The following is a 27580-nucleotide window of genomic DNA, read 5'->3' as shown; positions in this document are numbered from 1 at the left end:
AATATACTAGCTCATGGATGGTGGTGGTGGCTGAGTCCCTGTGGGCAGAAAAAAGCAAAGCCACTTCTCGAATATGTGCCAGTTGCAGTCAAGGTACATCACTGCTTCTTCCAGATGGAAAGGGGCCTAATGTAGTCAAGTTGCTAACAAGTATCTGGTTGCTCTCCTTAGGAAAGGCTGTTGTAGTGGGGCCTCGGTGTTGGTTTCTGCTGCTGGCAGATTGGATATTCAGTAGTGGTAATAGATACATTGGGGAATTTGTTGACTTTATGGCAGTCTGCTCTCAATTATCAGGACCCCTGGTTTTGATGGAGGCAGAATGGGGAATTAAACGAGGACATGATGGGAACCACCACCCTTGCAGTATTGAGAGTATTCAAGGTGGCAGAGCTGAACTGGAACCAGCAGGTTGGAAAAATTATCTTACATGTTTTTATTAATCTTTCTTACATATACGTTTAGCTCACACTTATTTCAATGTTTAACATTAGAAGTGTTTGGGGTCTTTATCTGGAAATTGGTGATGTCTGTGTGACCATAAGATGATGTAGGAACTTAACTCTTGTTTATATCAGTTAGCCGATGGTAAAATCCATTTGGGTTCATCATATGTTGTTTTGCTTAAAGTCAGTTTCCAAGAAACTACTGATGACATTGAGGGCTTACTGAACCTAAAATTACCACTTTCCTTGAACCTCTCAAATACCCAGATCCTGCACCCACCAATGCACTCCCTCCCAGTTGTCTCCCCACAGTGAAAGTTTTAACAGCTGCAGGGCTACAGCAGACCCAAGGCTACCAGTACTCCTCCCCCCTGAGTGATGGTGTCCTCATTGGCCACGGGCCAGCTGGTGACCCAGTTCCAGAACTCATTTAAGAGCCTCCTTCCTTGGACCATTCCTGGCACCAGTGGTTGTAGTTATGCTTCCCAGAAAAACAAACAGGACTTTTACTGGGGAGTGCATTTAGGATTGATACCTACAAAGAAGAGAAAAACCGTTGGGCTTTGGGAGTTGAACAATGATACAGTTGCCCGCAATCCCATGGAGAGTTCTGGATCTGGGAAAGCCTTCGGAGTTGACCTAATCAAGGCAAGGGGGTGGGGCACGGGATGCAGGCTGCCCCCGCAGAGGGGAGTTGGCCTTGGGCAGGGCAGCTCCCTTCTGCTGAGGGCCATTCCTGGATGTCTTGTGGGAGACTTCAAAGGCCAGCACTCCTGGCAGCTGGGGGAATGAGGGCCTCAGTCCTGGAGGGCAGATCTGGGTACATACTGGTACAGATTGTGTAGCTGAGTTCATGTATCCATGGCATAAAGGTCAGATAGGTGTCCATGAGCCTGGTGTTTACTGTCCCTCCCTAGTTACTTGGGATCTCAGTAAAAGCCCTGGGTTCAGCTCATTGTGATTGCAATTGTTTCTAAAGGACTCCAGATAATGAAGGCAATAAAATTGCAGTAGTTTATTGTCTATAGAAACATTGAAACCACTCTGCCAGGTCACATAGAAGGAAAGGGAGGGAGGGAGGGAGGGAGGGAGGGAGGGAGGGAGGAAGGAAGGAAGGAAGGAAGGAAGGAAGGAAGGAAGGAAGGAAGGAAGGAAGGAAGGAAGGAAGGAAGGAAGGAAGGAAGGAAGGAAGGAAGGAAGGAGGGAGGGAGGGAGGGAGGGAGGGAGGGAGGGAGGGAGGGAGGGAGGGAGGGAGGGAGGGAGGGAGGGAGGGAAAGACAAAGAGAACATGCAAGAGAGGGAGTAGGGAGAGGGAGGGAGGAAAAAAAGAAGGAAAGGAAGAAAAATCAAAGGATAAAAACCAAGTCTTCCCAACTCACTGCAGCAGCCATTTCTATTTAACTAAAGATCCATAGTACAAAAAGTTCCTCTTTCTACCTCCTTGCCTTTTAACAAACAACATTTGCTGCTTTTTGGTGTGGCTGGGGGGGGGACATTTTAATACTATGATGCCGAATTAAAGGATTCTACAACAATTAAAAATACATATGTATTTAAGTTGGAATCAACAAAAATAAAGTGCCTAGTATGTGTGTGGCATGTACAGGTCCAAATAAATGTAACTTATGTCCCCCTAAACTCAGAATAATAGTGTAGGTAGAGGAAGAAAATGTCCTTTTAAATTATTTTCTCTTTGTAGCTGCAAATTATTTTAAATCCCCCCCAAAAAACAGTAACTGAAGTGGTTTGTCATGATTCACAAGCCTTGCCATAAACCTGTGCCATTTCAAATTCTGATTAATTCTTCACAAGTTTACTTCCAGGTACCTGTAATCCTTTTACATTACTCAACATTAATTCATAGCAGGACTTTTATCTCCAAACAAATTCAGGGTTTATTTCTCTGTGAAATTCTGTAAAATGGAGATTCTGAGCATGAAACAGTCAGTTTGGGCTCTTGTTTATAGATTTTTAAATGTGTTCAGTTTCCATCCCTGTGAACATAGTGGGGAATTGATTTCATTGGTATCTGAAATATATCATCTCATCTATCTTAATTCTTCAGAAAATTAGATTCTTGTCTAGATGGACTTTCAAAAAACTGAAGACAAACTCTCTATACATTCATTAAGACATTCATTTTTTTAAAAACACAATACAAGACATTTGTTATTGGGTTCACTTTCAAACACACACTCCACATGTCTTAACTTCCTCTCCCCACACAAATGTAATAAATGTTTGGACTTTAATTTGTAGGCAACAGCCAAAGAAAGGAAGTCAGAGGCTACTGCTCTAACCCTGGGGTCCTATAAAGCTGGTTGAAAGGCAAAAGCTAGACAAGATGTTCCTGGATCGTGAGATGCCTGCTTCTTGCTCATGGGGCTGAGAGAACTGAATGAAACTGCACGGGCACATCCTAGTTTACTGTCGGCACAGTAGCTTTTGGTAAGATCTACAATCCCTTACTCACAGTCCAAATATCCCCAGAGCTCTGAACACTGAAAGGTTGTTTGTAAATCATTTGGTATTCAAACCCGGCCTGAACAGACACAGGCTATTTCCAGGCCTTGGCGTTTGTGGAATATGTTCCTCTCCAGAAACAGTGATGTGTTCGATTATCAGGTGGTCCTGTAGGCCCCAGGGAGGTCTAACATTACATACAGTATAGGCAAAGTATTAACTTTTTAAAACCCCAAATTTATGTATCTCTGAACACACCTGACTTTCACAAGAGCTGCCCTTGATCGGGCATCCTGTCCTCTGTGTGTCAGCACCTGGTGGGCACCTTGTCTCATAGATTTTGGAATTCCTACAGTGTCTCTGCAAGGAATTTGTAACTAGCCCTATTTTAGATGAGGAATCTGAGACAGAGAGAAATAAAGCAACTTGGCAAAGGTAAAGAACTACCGGGGCCAAATAAGATGGCACCCCAGCCTCTGACCACACAGCCACTGTTCCTGCACACCAGGCTGGGATTTACTTGAGGAAACACTATTTTTTAAGGAGCACTTAGTATTCAGCCAAGACACTTACCCCGTGTACTGAGAGGCAGGTAAATGTAATGCAGTAGTTCTCAAAGTGTGATCTGGGAACCCCTGGGTGTCCAGAGACCCTTCCAGGGGTTTGCCAAGTCCAAGCTATTTTTATAATAATATTACGATGGCTTCTAGACTCTTCACCCCTGTTCTCCTTCCATTAAGTTACAGTGGTGTTTCCAGTATCTCTAGGACGTGTGTCATATCGGAGGAAGCACACATACCAACCCAGCTGTCTTTTGTGAAGCTGGATGTGAAAGATAATTGCAAAACCGCAAAGCCAATTCATTCTTCTCACTATAGATTTTTTTTAAAAGGAAATATAGTCATTTTTCATAAAAATATATTAATGTTAACATGTAATGATTTTATTATTTTTAAACAAACTAACATTTTAAAATTTTCTCCATCTTTATTTCTAATACAGTGTATATCAGTAATGCAACTAACAAAAGCAAAAGTTCTGCAGGACCCAGTCCTCAATACATTTAAAGAGTGTAACGGAGATCTGAGATGGGAAGACTGAAGAACTCCTCGTGTAGTGGTTAAGAGTGTGGACTCTGGAGGTGACTACCTAGATTCATATCCCGACATTGCCACTTACTAGTTCTAGAGCCTTCTTCATGCCTCAGTTTCCCTGCTTGTATAAACGGAAATATTGCCTACTTTAGAGTTGTTCCTAGGACTAAATTACTTAACACATGCAATGCACCTACAACAATACCTGGCACATAGCTATTTGTTTTTGCTTTATAGTTACTAATTTTTACCTATTATATATTTTTGTGTTTATTTCCAGGGAAAATTCCCCCAATTTTTAAGATGAATAAAAAACACATACTACAAATTATCCAGAGTTCACTCATTTGAATTAGAACTAGCGAAGGCACCTTAGAAGAAGAGTCATGCTTCAAGCATAAGAGTTATAATAGTTCCATTTATTGTTATTGTTAATTTAATATTCTCTTTATCTGGCACTAAGCATTATAAAAGTTTCTTCAGAGAAAACCCAAACCCCTCGCCTTTATAAGTAGAGTCTTATTTTCCACATTTGCAGATGCTGAGTTAGAACAGGGGTAAGCTTGGGCAGGGCGACCTGAGACACATCACTCCAGCGAAAATGGTACTTGAGGATGAAATACCAAATGTAGTAATTAGTAATAAAAGGGAGTAATATAACGAATGCCTTGAATTCAGGATTTAGAGGTCATATTCAATAAAATCAACATTAAAGGTTTAGGAAACAGATTTGATGTTTTTGTTTTAATGCTCTTCTTATAGTTTTAGGTATATGCTAAATATAAAGGTGTTCTTTCCTCAAAAGAAATGCATGATGTTTGCTCAGCATATAGTTTATACTAACAGGTTTTTTGAAGAAGTTGAAAAGGCTTGACTTTGCAGAGTAGTCGTGACCGGCATGTACTCTGGGAGGAGAAATAGGTTTTTCCTGGCCTGTCAGTTTCTGATGTGTAGCACAGAAGAGTCATCATCCATTCCCCAGCACCCAGGGCCAGCCCACAATGATCGATAAATTATTACTCAGACATTCAGATGTTTGCAGCAGTATTAACAAGCTGACCAAATCTTCCTAATCTCCATCAATTTTGATGTCATAATGTGCTGATTGCAAATGAGGCTAAATGAAATGTGTATTCTTCAAAGCACTTATAAATTTCTCTAGACTGACAGATTATCTTGCAAAAAAGTCTGCACTGAGTTGGCCACACAGCTGGTCTCCTGCGTATGAATTATTGTGAATTCCAAAATAATACTGTCCATTGGGATCTTAAAAGAGTTTAGAAATAACTAAGGTGGAGGGGAGCAGCTTAACAATTATGAATCCACAAATAAACAAAATTGGTGGGGGGCAAAATTCGTTCATGTCCTAGGCAAGAAAAGGTGGTATTTCCTTTCATGTGTGTAATGTTTGTTATTTATGTGTGTGTCATGTATGTAACATTGATGTAAACATTAGATGCCATGTATTTCTAGATTTAGAACAAGATTCTTTCAGGGCTGCTTCAAATTTCATGAACTTGAGTAAATGTTTACAGCACACTAAGCGTGCTCCTTAGGATAGATGATGCCCAGGATTTGTATCAGGGTGTTAAAATATTAAGAACGTTGGACCAGAAATCACCATCTCTGGCTTCCTTTCATGTCTCCTTAGACAAGTTACTGACCTTCCTTGAGTCTGTTTCTTTATCTGTAAAATAGAAATGCTACCTATACCTAACTCACAATGGAGGAAAAAAAATGTGCATGAAAGCACCTCATACTCACTAGAACACTAACTCACACCCAGCAAAGCAGGAAGAATAGGTTGAGCCTGCATCCAGTCTGCAGACATGCAGTGCAAACAACCAACACGGCCACCAGTAACATGCATGGAGAGGGAATAGATTATGTTCTCTCACGTTTAATCTCAGTCTTTAAAAGTGTACAGTTCATTGGCTTTTAGAAAACTCACAGAGTTGAGCTACCATCACCAAAATCAGTGTTGATCCCAATCTTGATGTCTCAAGCTAAAGACAGACACATAAACTTGCAGGGACCATGTGGTCCTGAGATTACCCCCAGGAAGAGATTCCACAGTCATGGCCAGCCAGTGGCAGCAGCCAGGGCCAACTTAGTACCGATGAACCTTTAATACCATTACTCTGGTATCCACTGTAAATGTAGACAACTAGCTGTCTTAAAAACAGGAGGCAATGCATAGAAATATCCATAGGGATTGGATTACAAATTCTGATTTAGCAAAACAAGATAATTTTGGATTAATTTTAGATTTAATAAAAAAGAATTGTAAATAATAAAAATTTGGAGAAACAAAAGAACTATGTCAACAATATATTGTAAGCAGGGACATATAAAATACTCAAGCATGAAGTGAAGGACACCAGCATTCCCTAGGTCTTAAGCTTGTGCCTTTGTTTGGCAGGTTCCTCTGGCTTCTCCCACGTGATGGGCATGAGATCTCAGGACAAGAACGTGGCTGTGGAAGGAGGAAAGGGGGGCGAACGGGTAGCAAATCACCATGCGGAGTGGGCCAGGAAGCCCGAGGGATCCTATACAGAAGACAGAGGGGGGAACAGTATACCTAGGGAAAGGGAAACAGACACACATCTGGGGAGAGAGAGCAACCAGGAGATAAAACTACTGGGCATTTCCACACTTTCCTATCCCACAAAGAAGTCCCTCCAAAATGAGTACCTTTGTCATGTTTCTTGTCTGGTTCATTCAACTATTAGGAGATGGTATCTAAATCTCTCTTTTCTTGGCCCTCCCTCCCAACAGAATTTTACTCCAGAAAGGCAAAAAAAGTGAATTTTATAGAATTGTGATGTTGATAGAGTTGAGATAGTGGCTTGCTTCACAAACCCAGAATCATAACTGAGAAGGTACCTCCCAAAGCCTAGAAGACATAGAAATTAAATAGAGTATTTTATGGGTCAACAAGCACACTATCCTCATTGGTCTCACAGGTAAAAATGCTCCAAATTAAAAGGGTATCGATACCAACAAGGTACACTCTAGTGCTGGGCTGGTGTGGTAACAGCAAGTTGGACACAAGCAGTGTCAGCTCCGAGGTAAGCACCATGAGGGGACACACACTAAGGGCACCTCACAGTGGTCAGAAGCAATGAACTAGGCTTAGCATGTTGAGTGAATGAAAAGCGAAACTGACAAGAGCCACAGCACAGTATCGTACACATTAAGTGTAAATTTAAAACATACCTCATGCGAAGCACTACCTCATTTTCCCAGGATAAAGATTTAAAATGTGTCAAACACAAGAGGGTAGGCACTTACACAAGGAGGATGGTAGAAGACGGGATGAAGGAGCAAAATTAAAGCCAGGAAGCCCTCCACTGTGGATGATAACAGACTTGTGTACTCAACCGTGCATCTGAAGTTTAAAGAAAAGGCATGTGTCTAGCAAAGGGGGGCCAGTGAACGCATGCTGAGGACAAGCAGGGTCTCCTGGCATCCTCACCCCTCAATGGAATACTGCTCTGACCAGAGCAGGCCATCTGTGTGGCACCAGTGTGGTCAATCGGGGAGAATGTTGGCATTTACTTTATGCTAGGGACTGAGTGATGGGTCCTCTAGCAGATTTATTTAATCCCAACAACCTGTGAGATAGTAAACACCTTGTTTTACAGACTGAAAAAAACAAGTCAGTTTTCTAGTTACAAAGGCGGCTCACTGGGTTTGAACTTCGTGTTTAACTTCATTTCCAAACCACCACTGTTTCCTCTCAACCACCTAAACTGAAAACCTCTTCAGAGATTTCACCCCGAGGTAACTTGTTTCTAAAATGAGATCTAAACACCCTGCATTTAACTCCCTGAACTAACTGGAAACTGAGTTAGTTTCCAGCACCAGTCATTCTTGTGTTCATATTCAGAAATAAAGAGCCTCTACAGCAAGCCACTGACGTGCTCCTTAACTCTGCCTGGACTCACCACCTCATGAACGACGATACATTCAAATGAGTGACATTCAACACAGCCCCCTTACTACGTTCCAGTGCCAGGATCTGGTAAGTTATCCTTCTGAAAGTTAAACTTTGGAACGAACAAGTCACTTGAGTTTCCCATATTATTCTGACAGCCATAAATCAGATAAAAGCTGAGGCAATAAAGACACTGCCCAGCAGCAGTGCAAGTCCTAAGTCCAGTAGACACACCACTCACTTTGCAAAAATATACCTTTCAACCCTGTCCAGAAATGACATGTCAAAGCCAATACGATTCTGCCTTTTATTATTAGGTCAGAAGAGATGACGTACAGGGAGAAGTAGCAGCAAAAAGGCTGTCAGACAATCCGGCTTCTGCTGGTTCTCAGGCAAGGACACTGGTGCAGAGACGGAGGACTCCACCTGAGGCAGACCCTTAGAACATCACCTGGGCCCTGAAGTGCGTCTGCTTGGTGGCATTGTTCTTCATGCCCATCTTCAGCAACCACTTTGACTTCATCCTCTGAACATACTGCATGTCCCGCTTGTTCATAAGAGCCGCTCCTGTGGTTGAAAAGATTAAGAATGAAGAGCATGTCTGTTATTTGTGATCAGAGAAAATCCAATCTTTGCAGAAAATCTCAAACACAGTTTGGGGTTCTTATATTTAAAGAAACATTGCTAACTTGGGTTCTCCGTGCAATGGGTTTATGTGTACCCCGGAAATGCATACCAGACTTCTCTATATATACTTCTCTCTGGGATGAACCGCTTCAGTTTTCATCATCTGGAAAGAGTCTAAAAGCTAAAGTCCCATTGATCTAAGGGGACAGAAAAAAGCAGAGACTATAAATCGAGGCAGACAATTGAGAAGTGTAACATAAAGTCAGTGTCTGCTAGATTTAAGTGGCCCCAGGTCACAATGCCACAAAGTAGATGCACTTTAGGGCCCAAGTGATGTTCGAAGGGTCTGCGTGGATTGAGCCATCGTCTCCTGCAGGGGTGTCCTCCTTGCCTGAGGACCAGCAGAAGCTGGATTGTATGATAGAACCCTTTCGATGCTACTTCTCCCTATACTTTATCTGTTCTGACATAATAATAAAAGCTCACAGGTGACCATAGTGAAGGAAACCAAGTGTATATAAAGAGAGGCACTGAAAATGGATTTTAGTTGGGCACAGCTTTCCAGGTCACTCAAAAAGAGCTCTCCTTCAATCGTGTCCACAGAGCTCTAGTGGACTGTTTTCCCAGAAGAGCTGAGGACAGCTTCAGACAGCAAACAAATCAGAACAGTGTTAAATAATTTCATAAGGATGACGTGTCAAAGACTAACAATTTTAGTGGCCTGCTTTCTTGCTCTGACTCTTACTAGGTTTTCTATGGGAAAGTTACAAAAAGAGTGATAGCTAGCCTTGATTATGTGCATACACTCTATCACACATGTATTATGATATTCAACCCACACAACTCTACGAGGTAGATACTACTGTTATCCTCACCATTTTATAAATGAGGAAGGAGAGGTGTAAGTGAATTAAATTACTCATGCTCATCATATAAGAACTGAAAAGTATATCAGATAATCGTGTTTGACTCCACAGCTCAAGCTACTCGCCACAAGGATACTATTTAATTCTTCTGTGTAACCTCCAGGATAATTTCAACCAGTGATGATTACTAAATTTTTTTTGGGGGGGGTAGGGGGCGGTAATTATTATCTTCTGAAAAAGTTAATAGTTTATATGCAGTTTTAAAAAGTTAAGTGACAGGAATATGAAGTTTTTAAGTCACAGGACTTTGTGCTTACTGCCAAAAACATAAAGGAAGCCAAAGAGCCGAGAGGTTAAGTTTCCCCTAGAAAGGATCCACAAAGACAACATAAATGGAAGTGACTTCTCCCTAGCCCCTTGTTATAAAACGAGTACACGGGCTGGTCTATGGCTGTCTACACCCACATACCTGTGCTGCCCGTCCACCCCAGGGCTCTGTACTGCTGCAGAACCCGGCCCACGGCCTTCTGATTCTTGGAAACTGCCACAGCTCTTGACAGGCCAAATCGCTGTTTGTAGTATCTCATCAAGGAGCGATGACCCACTCTGGCACCTGTGTTTCAAAAGAGCAATATTTAAACATGGAATTGGATAGGTTTCCAAGACAGAGCTATAAAGCAAGTGCTTTATAATCAGATTTTACATGGTATCAAGCTGGAAAATGGGTGATGGGTGTGCCAGAGGGAACAGTGCTCTCTCTGCTGAGAAAAGATGAAGCAGCATATTAAAAAATGAAAGAAAACCTTTGCAGAGAGGTTTTTAAAAAAAGAGAATGGCAAGTCACTTTTAAGTGAAATGCTCAGCATTTCATACTTATATACAATATGCCTTCCTAGAAATTCAGATAGCAACATCTACTAATACAGATAAGAGGACCCTAGGAGATAAGGTATTTTAACTTTTTTTTAATAGAAAGAAGATTAAGCACAGAGAAGAGTCTTGATGTTTAGGCCTCTGAGCCACAGTCTCGGTCTAGAACAGAAATCAATCCACCTTTCCTTTGCTTAAATTCTCTATAGTAGTGATTCTCAAACAGGGATGATTTTACCCCAGGACACTTGGCAATGATTGGAGATATTTTGGGCTGTTTCAGCTAGAGGGCAGAGAAGGAATCTAGTGGATAGAGTCAGGGATATAGCTAAACATCCTGCAATGCACAGGATAATCCTCCGTTTCAAAGAATTATCTGGCCCAAAATGTCCATAGTGCCTGGGTTGAGAAACACTGCCCTGTTGCTTCCTAAATGATGGAAATTACCAGGTGAACTAGGATTTTAAAAGATGATTAACATGAATCAGCTTCTGCCTATTTAGGAGGATCTGGTAAAACTACACAAGTCGATCATGCTTTCAGAAGTGAATTTGTATTGACTATCTGATTCTTTACAGGAAAAGTATGCTGACCCCTACATTTTAGCTTCACACCAAGTGAAAGGGAAAGGGGCAGGCCTCTGTGATGACTAACTCCAGGCTCCATCACAGCAATGGCCCTCAAAACATGATCTTGGGCCCGGATGGGCGTGGCTCAGTGGTTGAGCGTAGACCTGGGATCCAGGCGATCGGGGTTCGATTCCCGGTCAGGGCACATGCCCAGGTTGCGGGCTCGATCAATGACTCTCTCATCATTGATGTTTCTATCTGTCTCTCCCTCTCCTTTCCTCTCTCTGAAATCAATAAAGATGTATTTAAAAAAAAAAAAAAAAAAAAAAGTGATCCTGGGCCAGTGGCATTAGCATTACCTGAGAGCTTACTCAATACAAGCTGTGTTTTCACAAGAATATTAATCAGGAAATAAGCAATCAAACACCCTTCCAGACAGACACAAACATGTAGAAATTTAGTAACAGCATATACAAGAGGCACAAACAGCTATTTCTGCTGTAAATGAGTAAGGGAAATATGGCTAGGTAGAACCATGTGGACAGCTTCTAGGAAAGTTTGACACATACATAAAATCATTTCCTTCAGAATCCTCTGTGTAGAAGGACCATGTACAGGATACTATAAATATGGCAGATGCCTGTATTTTCTTTTAGGATCTAGACCTTTAATTTACATGAAAAAATTATGTCAGGTACATTATTTTGTTTTAAGGCCATCTACCTGGCAAGCTACCCGAAAATAGTTTGTTTGCTACACAGGCATGGAAAAGTAGTTACTTTCAGTTGACCGCTTTGTCATCAGACTCAAGGGATGACAAAAAGAAACATTCAAATCAAAGATGTTATGGTTTCTGAACACTGATATGGATGAAAACGTGTTTCCCTGAACCTGACTGTTCTGGCAGCTTAAGAGTTAACAAAGCTCCTAGAACACAAAAAATAAATGAGACACAGCTGATGGATACAGACTCAACTTAAATGCAGGCTCTAGCAGGAAACCCCAGCATTGTTCATTGTGATTTTCTATTTATAACATTAGGTGGGGAATGCTCCAGGTGTGTAATGATGACTACCTCAAAATCATTAAGTAGTAATACTGGTCATTAGTATATAATAAATCAATATATTTATATTCTTAATCAGCATTTGGAAGTACATATTTATTGAAATTTGTCTTTTAAAAACAACCTTGAAAAGGTTTCATTACTCAATGCCAAGGTTTCCGACAGCTAGCAGGAGAAATAAAAGCACAGTGTTTAAAGCTACCCCCGCCCTGTGTCAATGACAGTGGGCACCTGACCTTAAGCATCAAGCATAATGTGCTGAGAACAGCTCAATTTGAAGGCCCTCATCTAGGAAAATTATTTTTAGAACACAGTGACTGCCCAATACATAACAGATGAGTTATGTCTGAGTTATGGTGAAGTCACAACCTGTCCATCTGTCACCACAGCAATAACCACTTACAGAACGATCCACTCCTACTTAACAAATAGCCTAACAATCAATGACATTAGATTGCAGAAAAAAATGTATCTCCAACAGTAATTTTCCTAAGATTACCTATGTAGCTCTTATGGATCCTCCAACAGTTTCATCTGGCTAGTCAGCAGCTAACTCAACATGTTTTTCATACCAACTTACTCCGCAGGAACTGAAGAGCAAAGACCTCAAGCAACTGAGCCAAACCAGTTTTCAAAATAATGCCCACAGTGCCCTCTACCGGATGCTCTTTGTTACAGCTACTTGATCTGAAGGAACTAGATTTAAGGTATCCCAACTACTGTTTTTGAAATCAGATTAAAGCCAAATCTACTGAGTGTGGTAGATAAAGAATCCTCCTTAAGTTAGCTTAGGGCTAAAATCCATGCCAACCCTTTCCACAGAAAAAAACACATGCATGCCCTGTTAAGAACCCTTGGGATAAGGTAGTACCTGGCTGTTGGTTAGGTCTTTCCCGAGTGTGTCAAAAGAACAGTATTTTGCAGCACTCTTAACACCAAACCAGTTACCTTACTACTTCTAAGTCTATATCATAGAGCTATCCTGAGGTTTATTAGCCAATACTTTAAAATAGCATGATTCTATAAGTGACCTGCAGCTGTGCACAAGGAAACCCAGGCTTTAAAAACTAGGGATACTGAACTTTCAGCTCACCTCATGCCACTTTCTTTCACTACCTAATGATGTAGAGGCAAAGCAATCTGCTCCCGATACTGCAGGCAAATATGATTCCAAGCCCCTGAGGCTTGATGTAAAAATAAATACATTAGCTTGAACATGCTCACTACTCAGGAACTACCAGGTATTTTTAGGATCTTACTATCTCTACCATTCCATTTCCTTTCCTTCTCACGTCTCCAGTAGTTTCTCCTGTTCTCATCAGCTAAGCATAACACTGTAAACAATAGTGGGTGCTTCTCGTATTCATGGCTTTTCTTCATCTTTGCAGACCTGGGGTAAATTACCACCATTATGAATACTGTCCCCCACAGTACAAGACAGAATTCAAACTCTAAGTCTACCTTCTACAATCAGAAGCAGGCAACCTGGGCGCTATCAATCAGATACACCCACGTCAGATTACCATTTGGAAGTCTAAGCAATACAAGGAAACAGGAATCAGTTCAAAGAGTAAGAGTAAGGTCAAAAGTAACAAGAAAAACCTAGATTGGGCCCCAAAAGTTGATAAATAGAACAAGTCTATATATTTGAAATGACCGACGAAGCATTCTAATCAGACAACAGAGGCGAGCAGAAACAGTGATCCAATTTAAACAAAACAGTTAACACAGTGGCAACCTTCAGAGGGCACCACATACCTGAGAACACAAACATGCATTCTAATTCTTTTCCCCTCTGTATGCAAAAGAATGGGTGGGAACGCGCCTCTCCAATAGTCTCACTGGCATTAAGCTATTGTTTTTGGGGTTTTTAAAAATATATCTTTATTGATTTCAGAGAGAGGAAAAGAGAGGGAGAGAGAGAAAGAAACATCAATGATGAGAGAGTCATTGATCGGCTGCCTCCTGCACGCCCTAGACTGGGGATCAAGCCCGCAACCCAAGGATGTGCCTGACCAGGAATCAAACCCCGATCGCCTGGATCCTAGATTGACGCTCAACCACTGAGCCACGCCCAGTGGGCAAGCTATTTATTTTTGACAGTGCACGTACCAGAAGGCAGAACCAGCTCCATGGTTTCATCATCATAATCCAAGGTCTTTTCTGAGGGCAACTCCTCAGTCTCATCAGCCTCCTCCCTTTCCTTGTGATCTGGATAGCTACTCCTGGAAAACAGTGAGGGACATTAATAAATAGACTGATATCTCAAATTTAACTAAAGACTAAATTGTATTTGCAAATGTGGCAAACCCACTGGCTACCCAAAAGGGGTGATACAGAGTTACAGGGTCTGCAAGCTGAAAGATTCCAGGGAAAACAACTTTTTAGCATTTTCTCTGAAGTTCACAAGTGACTTATGAACTCAAGATAAATCACAGAACTAAATGGAAAACAATAAAACTATAAAAACTCCTATAAGATAACATAGGAAAAATCTAGATGACTTGGGGTTTGGTGATAACTTTTTTAAGGTATGACAACAAAGGAATGATTCATGAATGAAAAAAATTGATAACCTGGACTATGTTAAAATTAAAAACATCTACTCTATGAAAAAAATGTCAAGACTTAAAATATAAGCCACAGATGAAAATATTTTAAGAAGACACATCTGATAAAATACTGTTGTTCAAAATAAGAAAAAAAATTCTTAAAACTCAACAATAAGAAAGCAAACACCCAACTAAAAAATGGGCCAAGACCTTATAGACACATCACTAAGAAGATAGCTGGCAAATAAGCATGTAAGAAGATGCTCCACATCATATCATCAGGAAAATGCAGATTAAAAAAACAATGAAATGTTTAAATTTGGCCACCAATGCTGGTGAGGTTGTGGAGCAACAGAAAGTCTCATTCATGGCTGGTGGGAATGAAAAATGGTACGGTATAACCACTTTGGAAGACAGTTTGGCAGCTTTTCACAAAACTAATGACATATGGTCATTCCCTTACCATATGGTCCAGAAATCTTGCTGCTTGGTATATCCGCAAAGGAGCTAAAAACTGTCAACATAAAAACTTGCACATGGATATTTATAGCAGCTTTATTCATAATTGCTAAAACTTGGAAGTAACCAAAGTGCCCTTCACTAGGTGAACGGATAAATAAACGGTGGTACATCCAGACAATGGAATACTGTTCAGACCAAAAAGAAATGAGCTATCAAGCCATAAACACACGGAGGAACCTTAAATGCATATCACTAAGTGAAAGAAGCCAGTCTGAAAAGGCTACATACTGTTATGATTTAAACTACATAAAGTTATGGAAAAAGCAAATCTATGGAGAACGTAAAGATTGGTGGTTTCTAGGGTTTGGGGTGGAGGAAGGGAACATGCAGGATTTTTACAGCAGTAAAACTACTCTGCATGATACTATAAGAGCAGATACATGTCATTATTCATCTGTCCAATGTAGAACACCAAGAGTGACCTGTAACGCAAACTACAGACTTGGAGAATGATGAGTGAGTCAGTGTAGGTTCATCAACGGTAACAAACGCACAGTAAGTGGAAGATGTTTATAATGGTGGAGGCCATACTTGTGTGGAGGCAGGGGATACATGGAAAATCTCTGTACCTGCTGTTCAATTTTGCTATGAACCTAAAATTGTACTAAAAAAGAATAAGCAAATGACCTAAAATTGAATTTTTTTACCTATTTGTTTCTTCCTAGGAAGGTAGCCAGAGAGGAAGAGAATGTAGATCTGGAGATGCAGCTCTCATCAATTTAACCATTAAAATAATAAGTTCTGTAAACTGGTTGCCAGATGGGTGGGGAGTTGGAGAGAAGGGTAAAATGGGGAAGGGATTAAGATGTACAAATTTCCAGTTATAAAAACAGTAACTGAGATGTAAAGTACAGCATAGGGAATATAGTCAATATTGTAATAACTATATATGGTGTCAGATGGGTACTAGACTTACAGGGGTGACTACTTTCTAAGTTATATAAATGTCTAATCATTATGCTGTACACCTCAAATATAATATTGTATACCAATAGTAATTTAAAAAAATTTTAAGTTCTAGAACTGCTGTCTAATAGAACTGTGATGAGAGAAACTGTGTGTCCAAAATGGTAGCTACTAATCAATGTGCTTTTAAGCCCTGAGCTTTGACATGTAGTTGTACAATGAAGAACTAAATTTTTAAATTTGTGATTTAATTTCTAATTAACTTAAATAGCCACATGAGAAAGTATACCTAGTAATTACCATATTGGACAGTGCAGTTCTAGAAGAATCTCCATGTTCCTAGAAATGTTATCACAAATACCATAGGAAGTAACTGGAGAAATGCACATAAAATACTAACAGTAGACAGATAACCCAAAAGAAAAACAGAAGACTTGATCAAACACTTCACAAGAGACATGCAAATGGCTAATTGATATATAAAAGGTTCTCAACTACAGTGGTCATCATCAGGGAAATGCAAATTAAATCCACAACGGAAGACCACTACACAACCACCAAAGTGACAAAAATGAAAAACTCTCCCTCACTACTAGAGAAATAAGGAGGAAAATGCAAAAGAACAACTGAAAAGACTAGGACTTTTCTGAACACTTGTATCATATGGATTATGCACACCTGGCATTGTAATTATATATACCTGCTTGTGTAGCATACCTGTGCTAGGTCATAGGCATCTTGACACTGGGAATTAGCTGTTCAAGAGTGCCTAGCATAGATTCGGTGTAGAATTCATCAATTATACAAGTTTCTAGTAAAGGGTGTACCACCTCCTATGGGATAACAGCACCATCAAATGCCTGGGACTGTCCTAGTTCAGCAACCACTTCAAACTCCCTTAGAAAAGAGCTTGTTCTTCAAGGACTCTCAGGGAAACCAAAGCCTAATTCCTGTGCCTTTGCACATAAGGTCAACTGGCAAAACTGAATTCCTGCCCATTAAACAGCCAAAAAGCCCCCAAGTTTTTGAGTCAAAAAAATTTCAGTTTGGGGCCTGAGAACTTCTCCTTATCCGATCTCTTTATCATATGTACGTGTTTAACTCTGATACACTCAGTTTCTTATCTACAAAACATGAGGGAATAGAGAATATACTGTATGGTGCCAGCCACATATCAGGCACTGGCACATCGAATGAATATCACTTCAATGCAAAGACGATTACTTCACTTCACATTACATTACAAACCACAGACTTACCTAAAGTCATAGAAGTCTGCAAATTCCAAAGCAGCATCACCATCTGTGAAGAGCTTACAGTGGCTTTTGTCATTCATGTGCGCTTGTACAGCTTCTGTGGAGTAGAAGGACTTCCCTTTCTCATTGCACCACAAGCAAATCTTCCCAACACCAACCTTCTCTCCTGGAAAAATAATTTCAGGGGAAAAAATATGAAAAAAGCTTTTGTGGCCAGATTAAATCTCACCATGTATCTGCATAATTAAAAAAAACATGCATCAAGTTTGTAATCTTCATAAAATAAACATGTAATTAAATAAGAGATTGATGAGAAACACAAAACTGTTTCCTTAAGACCTGCCCCCCAACTACGTGCTATTTCTCATTAAAAGGAAAGCTCTTGTACTTACCCAAATACTGAATCAGTCCCTTAAGATCAGAAAGATATTCTATATCAGGAATAAAGAAGCTATGGACTTTAGTCATATGAGCCACATTCTTCATGAGGGAGCTTGAATGATGGGGACAAAACAAGCAGTCCTTTATAGAGATGGCACCAAGGGGGGTGCCTCCCCCAGCCTCTTCCTCCTCTGCATCCTGTTCCTCCAACTCATCCATCGATACAGCATCCTCACACTCCAATTCTTCATCAGAATCAATATCTTCCCAATCTTCAAGCCAGTCATTTGAAAAACAAGGTTAGTATAAGAAAAGTGGTGGCCAGAATCAAAGAAACCACACAGATATACCAACATGAAGTGGTAGTGCTGACTTACCTCCCGGGACAACCCCTCTTTCAGGATCTCAATTTTAACTATTCCTTTACCACAGACCAATTTGTAAGAAATACCTTAATTTTTCTTTTCCAGCCTACAGTAAACTCCTCAGAGTCTTTGCGTCTTTCCTGTCTATATGTGTGTATACAATCAGTGTTAATAAGTTGTGTGAAGAGGGAAATAAGGAATAAACAACTCCAAGTCAAGGAGGCCAGGCTGCTGGCTCCAGCTCCTCATTTCAGGTTAGCTAGCAGATTCTGAACCCCTCATTTCATTGCGTCAATCAACAAAATCAAGTGCAAATCCATAACTAGTGAAACCCAAGAGAATTACATGTCCTTCTATTCCTATATGTTAAAGCCCCCTCATTCAAAACAGAGAAGGCATCAATTTATTCTACAGGTGTTTATTAAGGAACTATTTTTCCCTTAGGAAGGTTTCAGGCCCTGAATCGCCAACAGCGAACGAAACAGAAAAAATTCCCCGCGGGGATGCTGGACAGACAAGCGACTTCAGAAAGCACAGAAACCGCCCCTACTCATCACTTTCACTTAAAAAAGGACCCTCCCTCCTCCAACTTCGAGTTCCGATCGGGAAACCAAAGGGGGGCGGGGGCAATTTCCTACACACGCACACCCTCCCCCCCAGGGCCCTTACCGTCTCCATCCAGGTCCTCCTCCTCACTCTCCTCCTCCCCCCGCTGCTTAGCCAGCTTCTTCGCCTGCCGCTCAAACCACTGTAACCGGGGAGGCTTCTCGGCCGGGTCCCGGTCGTCGGCTCCACGTCCCCCTTCGGCCGCCGCCCCGGGCCTCCCGGACTCCTCCCTAGGCGCCGGGGGGGCCTTCTTGGGAGACGGCTGCGCCCGGAGGAGCTGCTGGATGGCCGTGTTCATGGTGTCCTTGTCAACACCGCCCATGCCCAACCCTTTCTCCAAGTTCTTCTCGTTCATCATCTCCACCTGGCGGTTCACCGCCTTCCTCTCCAGCTCCACATGCCGCCGGGACCTGAGGTGGTTTTCGTAGGCGTTCAAGCAGGCGAACTTCTTGCTGCAGACGGTGCAGTAGGTGGCCGTGCCCTTGCTCTCCTGCTCCGCCACGGCCCGCTGCGCCCGCACGCGCTCCTGGAAGCCCTCGGCCGTCACCGGGGCCATGTCGGCCACTTTTCGCTTCAGGTTGTAGCGGTGCCAATCCGTCTTGTAGTGGGCCCGCTGCATCTCCGGGTCCTCGAAAGCCACCCGGCAGGTGATGCAGGTGTACGTCGCCATCCCCAGGAGGAAAATGAGAGGCGACAGAGGCAGAAATCTAGCGATCGGCGCCACAAACCCCACGACGCTCTCAAACCTTAAGTCGCCTCACGGACCGCGAAATATCAGCATGGACGCCGATTTCCTGATTGTATCTCAGGCAAGAGATTGTACGCGTAGGGAAGTTATTCCCGGATGAACAGGAAGTCCCGCCTATCGACCGTGCCCCTTCCAATGAAGAGCCAGAGAAGGCGAGAGGTGCCATTGGCTAACCGGGCCACGCCCAGTCGCCTAAGGCAGGTGTTGATTGGATCAGCCCGGACGTCGACTGTACGCTCAGAGGTGAGGTTTGATCGCGTCCGCTCAGGTGGGTGACGGTCCGAAGCCGGCCGGGCCTCTCCGTTACTTTCCTCCGTGGTTTGGGGAGCGATGTGACGTGGGTTAGGCGAGCGCTGCGACCGAAAGGGGAGTGGGGCGCCCGGGGCGGCTCCCGGGCCTGGGAGGACCGTGAGAGTGGTCCCGGCGTCCCCGCGACGGTCGGAGCTTTTCGGAGTACCGCGCGCTGCGCCCCCCGCGCCCCCCAAAAATCAACGGCACGAAACCGGGGCTGCTGTTCAGCCGGCGGGTCCGCCACCCGAGCCCTCGCCGGCTCGGCTGGAGTCCGGGGACACCGGACGCTCAGGCCTGAGGCTGAGGGACTTCACAGGAAAATCCGAGGGTCCAGGCCCGAGCCTGGCCTTCCTGGGGCGGCCCCTGCCCGGGAGAATCTAGTCCAAGCCACCTGTGCCATCTTAAATCGAACAGTAGCCACGATTTTTAAAAGCAAAAAGTAAGAGGTAAGATTGATAGGTTTTAGTTAACCCAGTAATATATCCACAATATTCTCATTTCAACATGTGATCATCCAAAAGATTTAATGAAATTTTACATTCGCGCGTTGCTACTAAATCTTGGCTATGTGAAGTAAAGAACTTCTGGCTTCACCCTCTCCTGTTTTCATTCTTATGGGCTTCTTCCAGCATCTGCTCACTCTTCCGGTCATTAGGGCTCCCTACTCCTCCAGTCCATTCTCAGGACCCTCCTGTTTCAGCACCTCTGAACTCTCTGCAGCTGCTTTTCAGAGGAGCATTGTTTTCTCCGCCTCACTCATTTTCCAATGCCCTGCTCTTCGGCTGTCTCCTAGATAGCCTCATCTTTCCTCTTACTCTCCCCTACCCTACGTAGAGATCATCAGACTGATTTTCCTCAGCCATTGTTCCTTTTATGTTACCCCTTCTGTTCAAGAATGGTTGTCTGTTACCCATTGGATGAAATTAAAATTCCTTTGCCTGGTTTTCAGTCTCTCTCATAGCCTTTCTCCCATTCTACCATCTCCAGTGTGTTTTTTTCCATGTCGCCAAGCAGTTCTCCGACACCAGCTGAGTGTCCTGTATCTCAGCTCACTCTGGACACGCTCCACCTGGAGACAGTGCCACCTGCCACAAGTTCCCACGACCCCCTTCTCAGTTTTGACTAATTTGCTGGAACAGCTCACAGAACTCAGGAAACCAGTTTACTTACTAGGTTACCAGCTTATTACAAAGGACAGTCATGGATACAAATGAACAGCGGTTGAAGGAATAACATGGAGCCATGTCTGGAAGGGTCCCAAACACAGGAGCTTCTGTCCCTGTAGAGTTTGTGGTTCCATACAGTCTTGACTAGGATATCTAGGGGCTTTCCAAAAGTCACCTCATTAACATAACAAAAGACACCTTTATAGCTCTCTTCACTTAGGAAATTCCAAGGATTTTTAGGAACTCCGTGCCAGGAATGGAAGATCAAATGTATATTTCTTACTATAAATCACATCATCTGTCCATTATAGTATTCAGCTAGTTCTAAATTAAGACAGCCCTACTTTCATTTTGGGATCTGTTATGAATGGTAAGAAATACACAATTAACTAATAAAATAAAGGTGGGATCCAGTACAACGAAACACAAAGAAAGGCCCCACCAGCGTGGCTCAGTGGTTGAGTGTTGACCTATGAAAGAGGAGGTCATGGTTCAATTCCGGATCAGGGCACATGCCTGGGTTTTGGGCTCCATCCCCAGTAGGGGGCGTGCAGGAGGCAGCCAATCAATGACCCTCTCTCATCATTGATGTTTCTCTCTCTCTCTCCCCTCTCCCTTCCTCTCTCTGAAATCAATAAAAACATTTAAAAAAAGAAAGGAGCAATGGGGTCTTTAGAATAGAGAAATCTCATCAATTAGGGAGAAAAGTTTTCATTAAGGACTTCATCTGCAAGTAGAAAAATAATACTGTGGAAGAAGGAAGGTAAGGGACATATTTAAAAGATTATGTCTAGTTTGGGTGAAGCATAGGATACAGGGAAAGGGGAAAATGAGACTAGAAAGTATCAAGGTATCACTGGGTAAAGGGTTGGATTATAGAGGTTTTCGCTCATTCATCTGATAAACAGCAGGGACTCAAAAGTGTTTCTGTTTATATGGGCATCAGGATTAGAACTGGGCCTCCAGCAGACCCAGCAGCAGGAGCTGGGACTGATTGGGAAAATGCAAGAAAGGAGCAGGTCTGTAGCCAACAGCTCTTTGGTAAATGTGAGCCAATTGACTAACGGACCTTGGAGGTAAAATTTCCACAGCATATCCCGAGTACTATGTTAATGTGTCTAATTTCTGCTGAAGAATGTAAGTCATCCTACTAAAGAATTTAAACTGAGACTGCCCATGGCAAAAGAAAAAAAAAAATTGATTTGAAAAGTAAAATTCCTTCTGGATACTGTGACATAGCCCTTTAGTTCACTCAATTTACCAAACTGCTGATGTCATGGTGCACACTGTCACGGTGGCAGTACCGTGATGATGTGGTTCCTTTTCAGACTTGGGAGATGTTGCGATGTTGACTTCTGATCATTACAAAATTTTAAAAAGTTAATAAGGTCACCTTCAAGTCCACTGATACAGTGATCACAGTATTTGATTGTTTCAGGTTTACTACTTTTCACATTCCAGTACTGTGGTGGCAACTTGGTTTTTAAAAGGAAAACTGTAAAGGAGATACGGTTGGTTGAGGTTACCTTTTGGGGGTAACAGATATAGAATATAAAACTAACAGTTAATAAGTGGTTTATAACTTCTATGCATTATGTTCATAAAAAATGTTAAGTATTGTGATTTTCAATAAACAACACCCCCCGCCCCCATGTGCTCTTGTGCTGCAGCCTGACCCCCAGCGACAGGCACAGGCGCAGTGTTCAATAAACAATATTAAAACATTTTACCGCCTCTTAATTTTTTGTATATCTAGATATACAAAGTTTCATTTTTAAATTAACAAGGAATTGGACTTTACAGGAAAACCTGGTTATTATAGCATTTAAAACGTATAGATCAGATGGTTGCTAGATTCTTTGAAAAAAATTAATCTAAATAAGTAAAATCAGTCTTTAATACTTAGTGAAATTTTGTTAAACTGTTTAAAATTATTAGAAAGAATAGATATTAGGGTCAAACTGGACGCTCCCCTTACTAGCTATGTGACTGTGGGCTAAAAAAGAAAAAATGCTCTTACTACCACTTAATGGTAGAGTTATGAAGATTACACATGATCCTAACTGTAATTGATTTCCTATAAAGGGTGAGACAAATATTTTAGGCTTTGTAGGCTTAGGCTTTTGTTCTCTGTAACAACTATTCAACTTTTGTGTTATAGCATGAACACATAGGCAATACATAAATGAGTGTGGCATGTTCTAATAAAACCTTTATGAATTCTGAATTTTGAATTTCATATATTTTTCACGTCATGAAATATTTGTCTGATTTTTTTCAACTATTTTACAATGTAAAAAATCAGTCTTAGCTGGTATTCCATACAAAAACAGGTTGCAGGCCAGATTTGGCCCATGGACCATAGTTTGCTAGCCTGTCTTAGCTACTTAATCCTCATAACATATTATGAGGTAGGTGTTCCATCTTAATTTTATAAAGGAAACAGGTACAGAGATGTTAGGTGACTTAGAGACCCACAGCCAGTAAGTGTTAGAATCATTAAAAATGACTAGTGAAACATTTCACACATGGGCCAGAGTTAACCGAAATAATAGACATTTCTGCAAAATTTTCATCCTTTGTTCCACAGCATTTATTGGGTTATGAGGCCAATAAAGTGGGAGGCCCATTAAAAGAAACTTAGAAAGCAGGTACTTGTTTATTGACTTTGTTTTCATGTTTAAAATGATGGCCTAGTTGAAACACAGGCAGGAAAAAAAATCACTATCTTCGTTTTATACAGCTTTTTTATCCCCTGAAAGTGTTTCAGATGTGTTTTTTTTTTTTCATTCTCAAAACATCGCTGTGTGAGAAGATAAGAATTAGCTTCCTAATTTTGTTTGGGGAAATTGAGGTGGTGGTCTGGAGATGTTATGTGACTTTGACATTATGTCTCAGGGCCATAATATTAACATCCAAACCAGAACTTGTACTTCTGACATTCCCTCCTAACTAAAATGCTTTGGTGGAAATGGAGGAACAATACCCAAAAATATAGTTCTGGGACTTTGTAACTTCATCATGATAACTAATGACCTATGACAACAGTTTAGTAAGGGTTTTCAGAATCATTTCTGTTGAATAACTAGTATAGTTTGAGCAGTATAAAGACTATGTCAACCTAAATTACATTTTTCTTAAATGCAGATTTGCTTCTTACCTAAAATCAGTAGTATGCTGGCATTTGACACTTTTTGAAAACGAAGGAAATTGCACTGACTTCAAATATTGGAGGGAGATGCCTAAATATGTTGAGGATGTTTGCCAATTGTAAAACCTATACAAGTTTCTTTTCTTAAGAGAATACTAAACTGGGGAATGGCGATGTTTTAAAAATCACTTTTGAAAATTTTTAAGGTAAGAAAAAGCAAAGGTGTTTCAGAATGAAAGTATAAACACTGCTTTAACCCTGGGTTGACCTTCCAAAGCAAACTTGACCTTCTTGGGCCCTGCTTTATTGTTTCAGATCAAAATGCATAATCAACATATGCTATTCCCATTGTATGATTTTGCTTAGCATTTTCTGTAGGACATGAGCAAAACCTTTTTCTACAACTCCTCTATAATTAAAAAAAAAAAAAATCCATGCTTCAAATTTTAGTGACTGAATCAATCCTCACAGTAAGGGATATGTAGTCCCCCAATGTACCGGATCAATCACAGGGTTTATTGTTACTATATCTTAAAATCGGAAACAAGGTTATGTATAATGCTCCCTCACCAAAAAAAACACAAAAAAACACCAAAAAAACCATAGATACACCCAAAACAAAAACCTTTGACCTCCCTGTTTGAATTAAGAATACCATTATTGAAAAAAAAAAAAAAAATACCATTATTGCATGTGTAAATTTGTAACATTCTCAAACATAATGTTGAAGTGTATATGGTCATGATGCCACTGTCCAGAGAGAGCTGGTATGTCTCATAGTGCTGGTAACACATTTTCCTCCCCTCCCGATCCTCATCTGCTCCCTATCCCTAAGACCCTTTTGATTTACAGTTAATAACATGATTCTAGTGCATTGTTCATACCATCAACTCTTGAGTTTATCTTCTCCTGTAAGCTTGTCCATGGACTTGTAACACATTCTCTAATTACTTGGATTATTTAACTCCTTATTTTCCCCTCAATGGAGAAACTGAAATGACCTCTAAACTTTTTGACTTTATGGCCAAAAATATATTTTTTTTAATGAAGAAACATACACGTAAAAGAAAAATAAAAGAATCCTGGTCACAACTATTTTATAAATATGTGACTGTATTTTTCTTCATGTCCAGAAACTCTTATTGAATAGAATTCGGGTATAGTCCTCCCAAATGCACACAGTTCATAGATCTAACACCAAGTTTTCTTTTGTACCAAAATGGGCAAGATCATGAAGGCACAGGTTCACTTTATATCAATAAAGGACATCAAACACAGTCATGAGGCACTAATGACACATAAGCATAGTCACAAAAAGCAGGTGTTCAAAGTCTTCAGTAACTTCTCTCCCATTAACATTTGGCAAAATTCAGTCTAGATATTTTAATACTTCAGAAAGATAAAAATAAATAAGATGCTACATTAAAATGTCAGATTTGTATAATTAGGCTTTAGAAATATAAGGAAAGGAATAAAACAAGAGAGGGGACCACAGATGTCCTATATTCTTGGATTACCCTTCCTTTCTGAGGGTCTCAGATGTCTGTATGCATCTGTAGAAACGCCAGCTGTACCCGAAGATTGAAGACATTGTTGGTATTGCTGACGCGGTCCCTCAACACTATTAAAAGTTACATCACAAAAACAAAATTAGCTTGATGTCTGCTCTTTAGTCCTTTGTTAAAAACCTAAGTCGAATTTGGTTATTTAAAGGTGATCTAAAAAATTTAAATTAATGGAAAAATATATTCTAGTTTCCCAATGAGAAACAGATTAAATATTTAGACTTCAATGGCAAATAAATACACTTGAAAGCCAAGCAAATTTTCCTCCTGTAGGAAATCTATACAGACTACAGAAAGTTGTTTTTCTCTACTGCTGATGACCACGTCACTCACAGAACAGACCAGGAACCAGTTTCATGATTTTAAGAGACTTTTTTTCCATGACACTGTATCAAAGACGAGGGCTTAACCTAGATCTGCGCAGGCAGAACAGATCTGCACTCACAATATCCCTATTACAAATACATGACAATTGAACCACAAAACAGAGCCCAATCTGTTTACAACCGCCTATGTGATATATAATTACTTGCTTTCTATGGGTTAATACCACCCATTGCAGGACTAGAGCTGGCAGTACATGGAGCATGCCATTTACAAGTAAGCCTAAGTCTACAACTGCAGAAACAACATGGAAATGTACCAGCCTATCCAAAGGAGTGAAACATATTTTAAGAATTTTTCCTAGGAAATTAATTTTGATATTATTTCCCAAGTCTCAAACCAAAGATGCCTCAATAATTTGTCTTTTTGCAACAAAACCCACCAAAAATATTTATGTTTCCAAGCAGTAGGAACAGAGGGGCTGATACAGCATGTATTCACAATTCACTGTTAATATTTCAGTGAGTTACAATAAACTGTTCTTGCATGCTTGAGAAATTAATTGTAAAGAAAAAGTAAGGAGTACTTATGGAAGGAGCTCAATAATTTTGTGTTTTCTTTTTGCTTTAAAACCAACCCCTGATATTCATCTCTGAAAACACAGTATGTGTGTACATATGTGTATATATGTGTGTGTGTGTATGTACACACACACACACACACACACACACACAGAGTTGACCCTTGAACAATGCGGACGTTAGGGCACAGACCCCCTGCACAGTCAAAAATCTTCATACATCTTTGACTTCCCCAAAAACTTAACTACTAATAGCCTACCACTGATCGGAAGCCTTACTGATAACACAAACAGGTGATTAACACATGTTGTATATGTATTATATACTGTATTCTTACAAGAAAGTAAGCTAGAAAAATGAAAATGTCTAAGAAAATCAAAGGAAGAGAAAATACATTTATAGTATTTATTGAAAATAATCCATGAATTAAGTGGACCTGCACAGTTCAAACCCATTTGTTCAAGGGTCAATTGTATATATATATATATATCTTTTCCATTTCCATGCTTATTACATAAAAATAACTATCAGATATCAATCTATCAATGTCAGCTGATATATATCCAATTAATTCACTGCAGAAGGGAAAATAAGACAAAATAATCTAAAGTAATCAGTAAAGCTCACAGTTCAAAAACATTTTTTTCCTTTTTTTTGCTTGTTTGAAATTTTTGGTAGTTTATCTGTGCTCTGTCGTACATGCTGATTCCCAGACTAATGGCCTCCGAGCAGATTTGAAAGGAAGCCTGAAGACTTCTTATTTTGCTGTGCCTCTGCTTCCTGGTCTTGTGAAAGTCCCAACTCGCTCTCAATCTGATCGAGCTCTGACTGATCAAGTAGTTCAAAGTCATCCCCTTCTTCAGTGTCTGTGTCCTCGCCAGGGCTCGGCGCAGCCTGCAGCAGGGCTTGCTGTGCGCCCTCTACCTGGTCTTTGATAGCAGCAGTCACTGCAGCTGTGATGACGTCCCCAGCCAGGTTGCTCATCAGCTGAAGGGTTTGGTCACTGCTCAGAGGAAGAGTGAGACCCGCTGGTGACTGCCTCTCTCTGCTGGGTCTGAGGCCGCTGTCCAACTGTTCCTTTTTCCTCCTGGACTCAGTGGGCAAGCCGAGGCTTAACTCATCTTCATCGTTTGTTCCCATGCCATTTTCCAGAGATGGAAAATCTGAGAGGCCTCGAGAGAAAACTTCCTCATTAGGTCGGTCAAGATCTGTGAAATGTACAACAGAA

General features: G+C 41.0%; 2 protein-coding genes across 2 annotated transcripts in view; both read right to left on the bottom strand.

The window, feature by feature from the left end:
* Nucleotides 1–8233: 8233 nt before the first annotated feature.
* ZNF622 (zinc finger protein 622) lies at nucleotides 8234–19345 on the bottom strand. Its single transcript, XM_016217345.2, has 6 exons — nucleotides 18590–19345; nucleotides 17567–17827; nucleotides 17178–17340; nucleotides 14051–14163; nucleotides 9903–10046; nucleotides 8234–8507 (listed from the first exon to the last, which is right to left on the bottom strand). Exons 1-6 carry the CDS (start codon nucleotides 19194–19196, stop codon nucleotides 8380–8382), a joined length of 1416 nt encoding a protein of 471 aa, XP_016072831.2. The 5' UTR covers nucleotides 19197–19345; the 3' UTR covers nucleotides 8234–8379.
* A 7145-nt stretch (nucleotides 19346–26490) lies between these two features.
* Nucleotides 26491–27580, bottom strand: part of RETREG1 (reticulophagy regulator 1) — a 107934-nt gene continuing 106844 nt past the window's right edge. Inside the window, exon 9 of the mRNA XM_087815338.1 lies at nucleotides 26491–27560. Within this exon, the coding sequence (XP_087671464.1) occupies nucleotides 27067–27560 (494 nt within the window). The 3' untranslated portion in view covers nucleotides 26491–27066. The remainder of the gene's footprint in view (nucleotides 27561–27580) is intronic.

This window comes from Miniopterus natalensis, chromosome 3, assembly GCF_054644295.1.
Source record: "Miniopterus natalensis isolate mMinNat1 chromosome 3, mMinNat1.hap1, whole genome shotgun sequence".
Taxonomy (NCBI): Eukaryota; Metazoa; Chordata; class Mammalia; order Chiroptera; family Miniopteridae; genus Miniopterus; species Miniopterus natalensis.
This window is presented reverse-complemented; position numbering and strand designations above follow the sequence as displayed.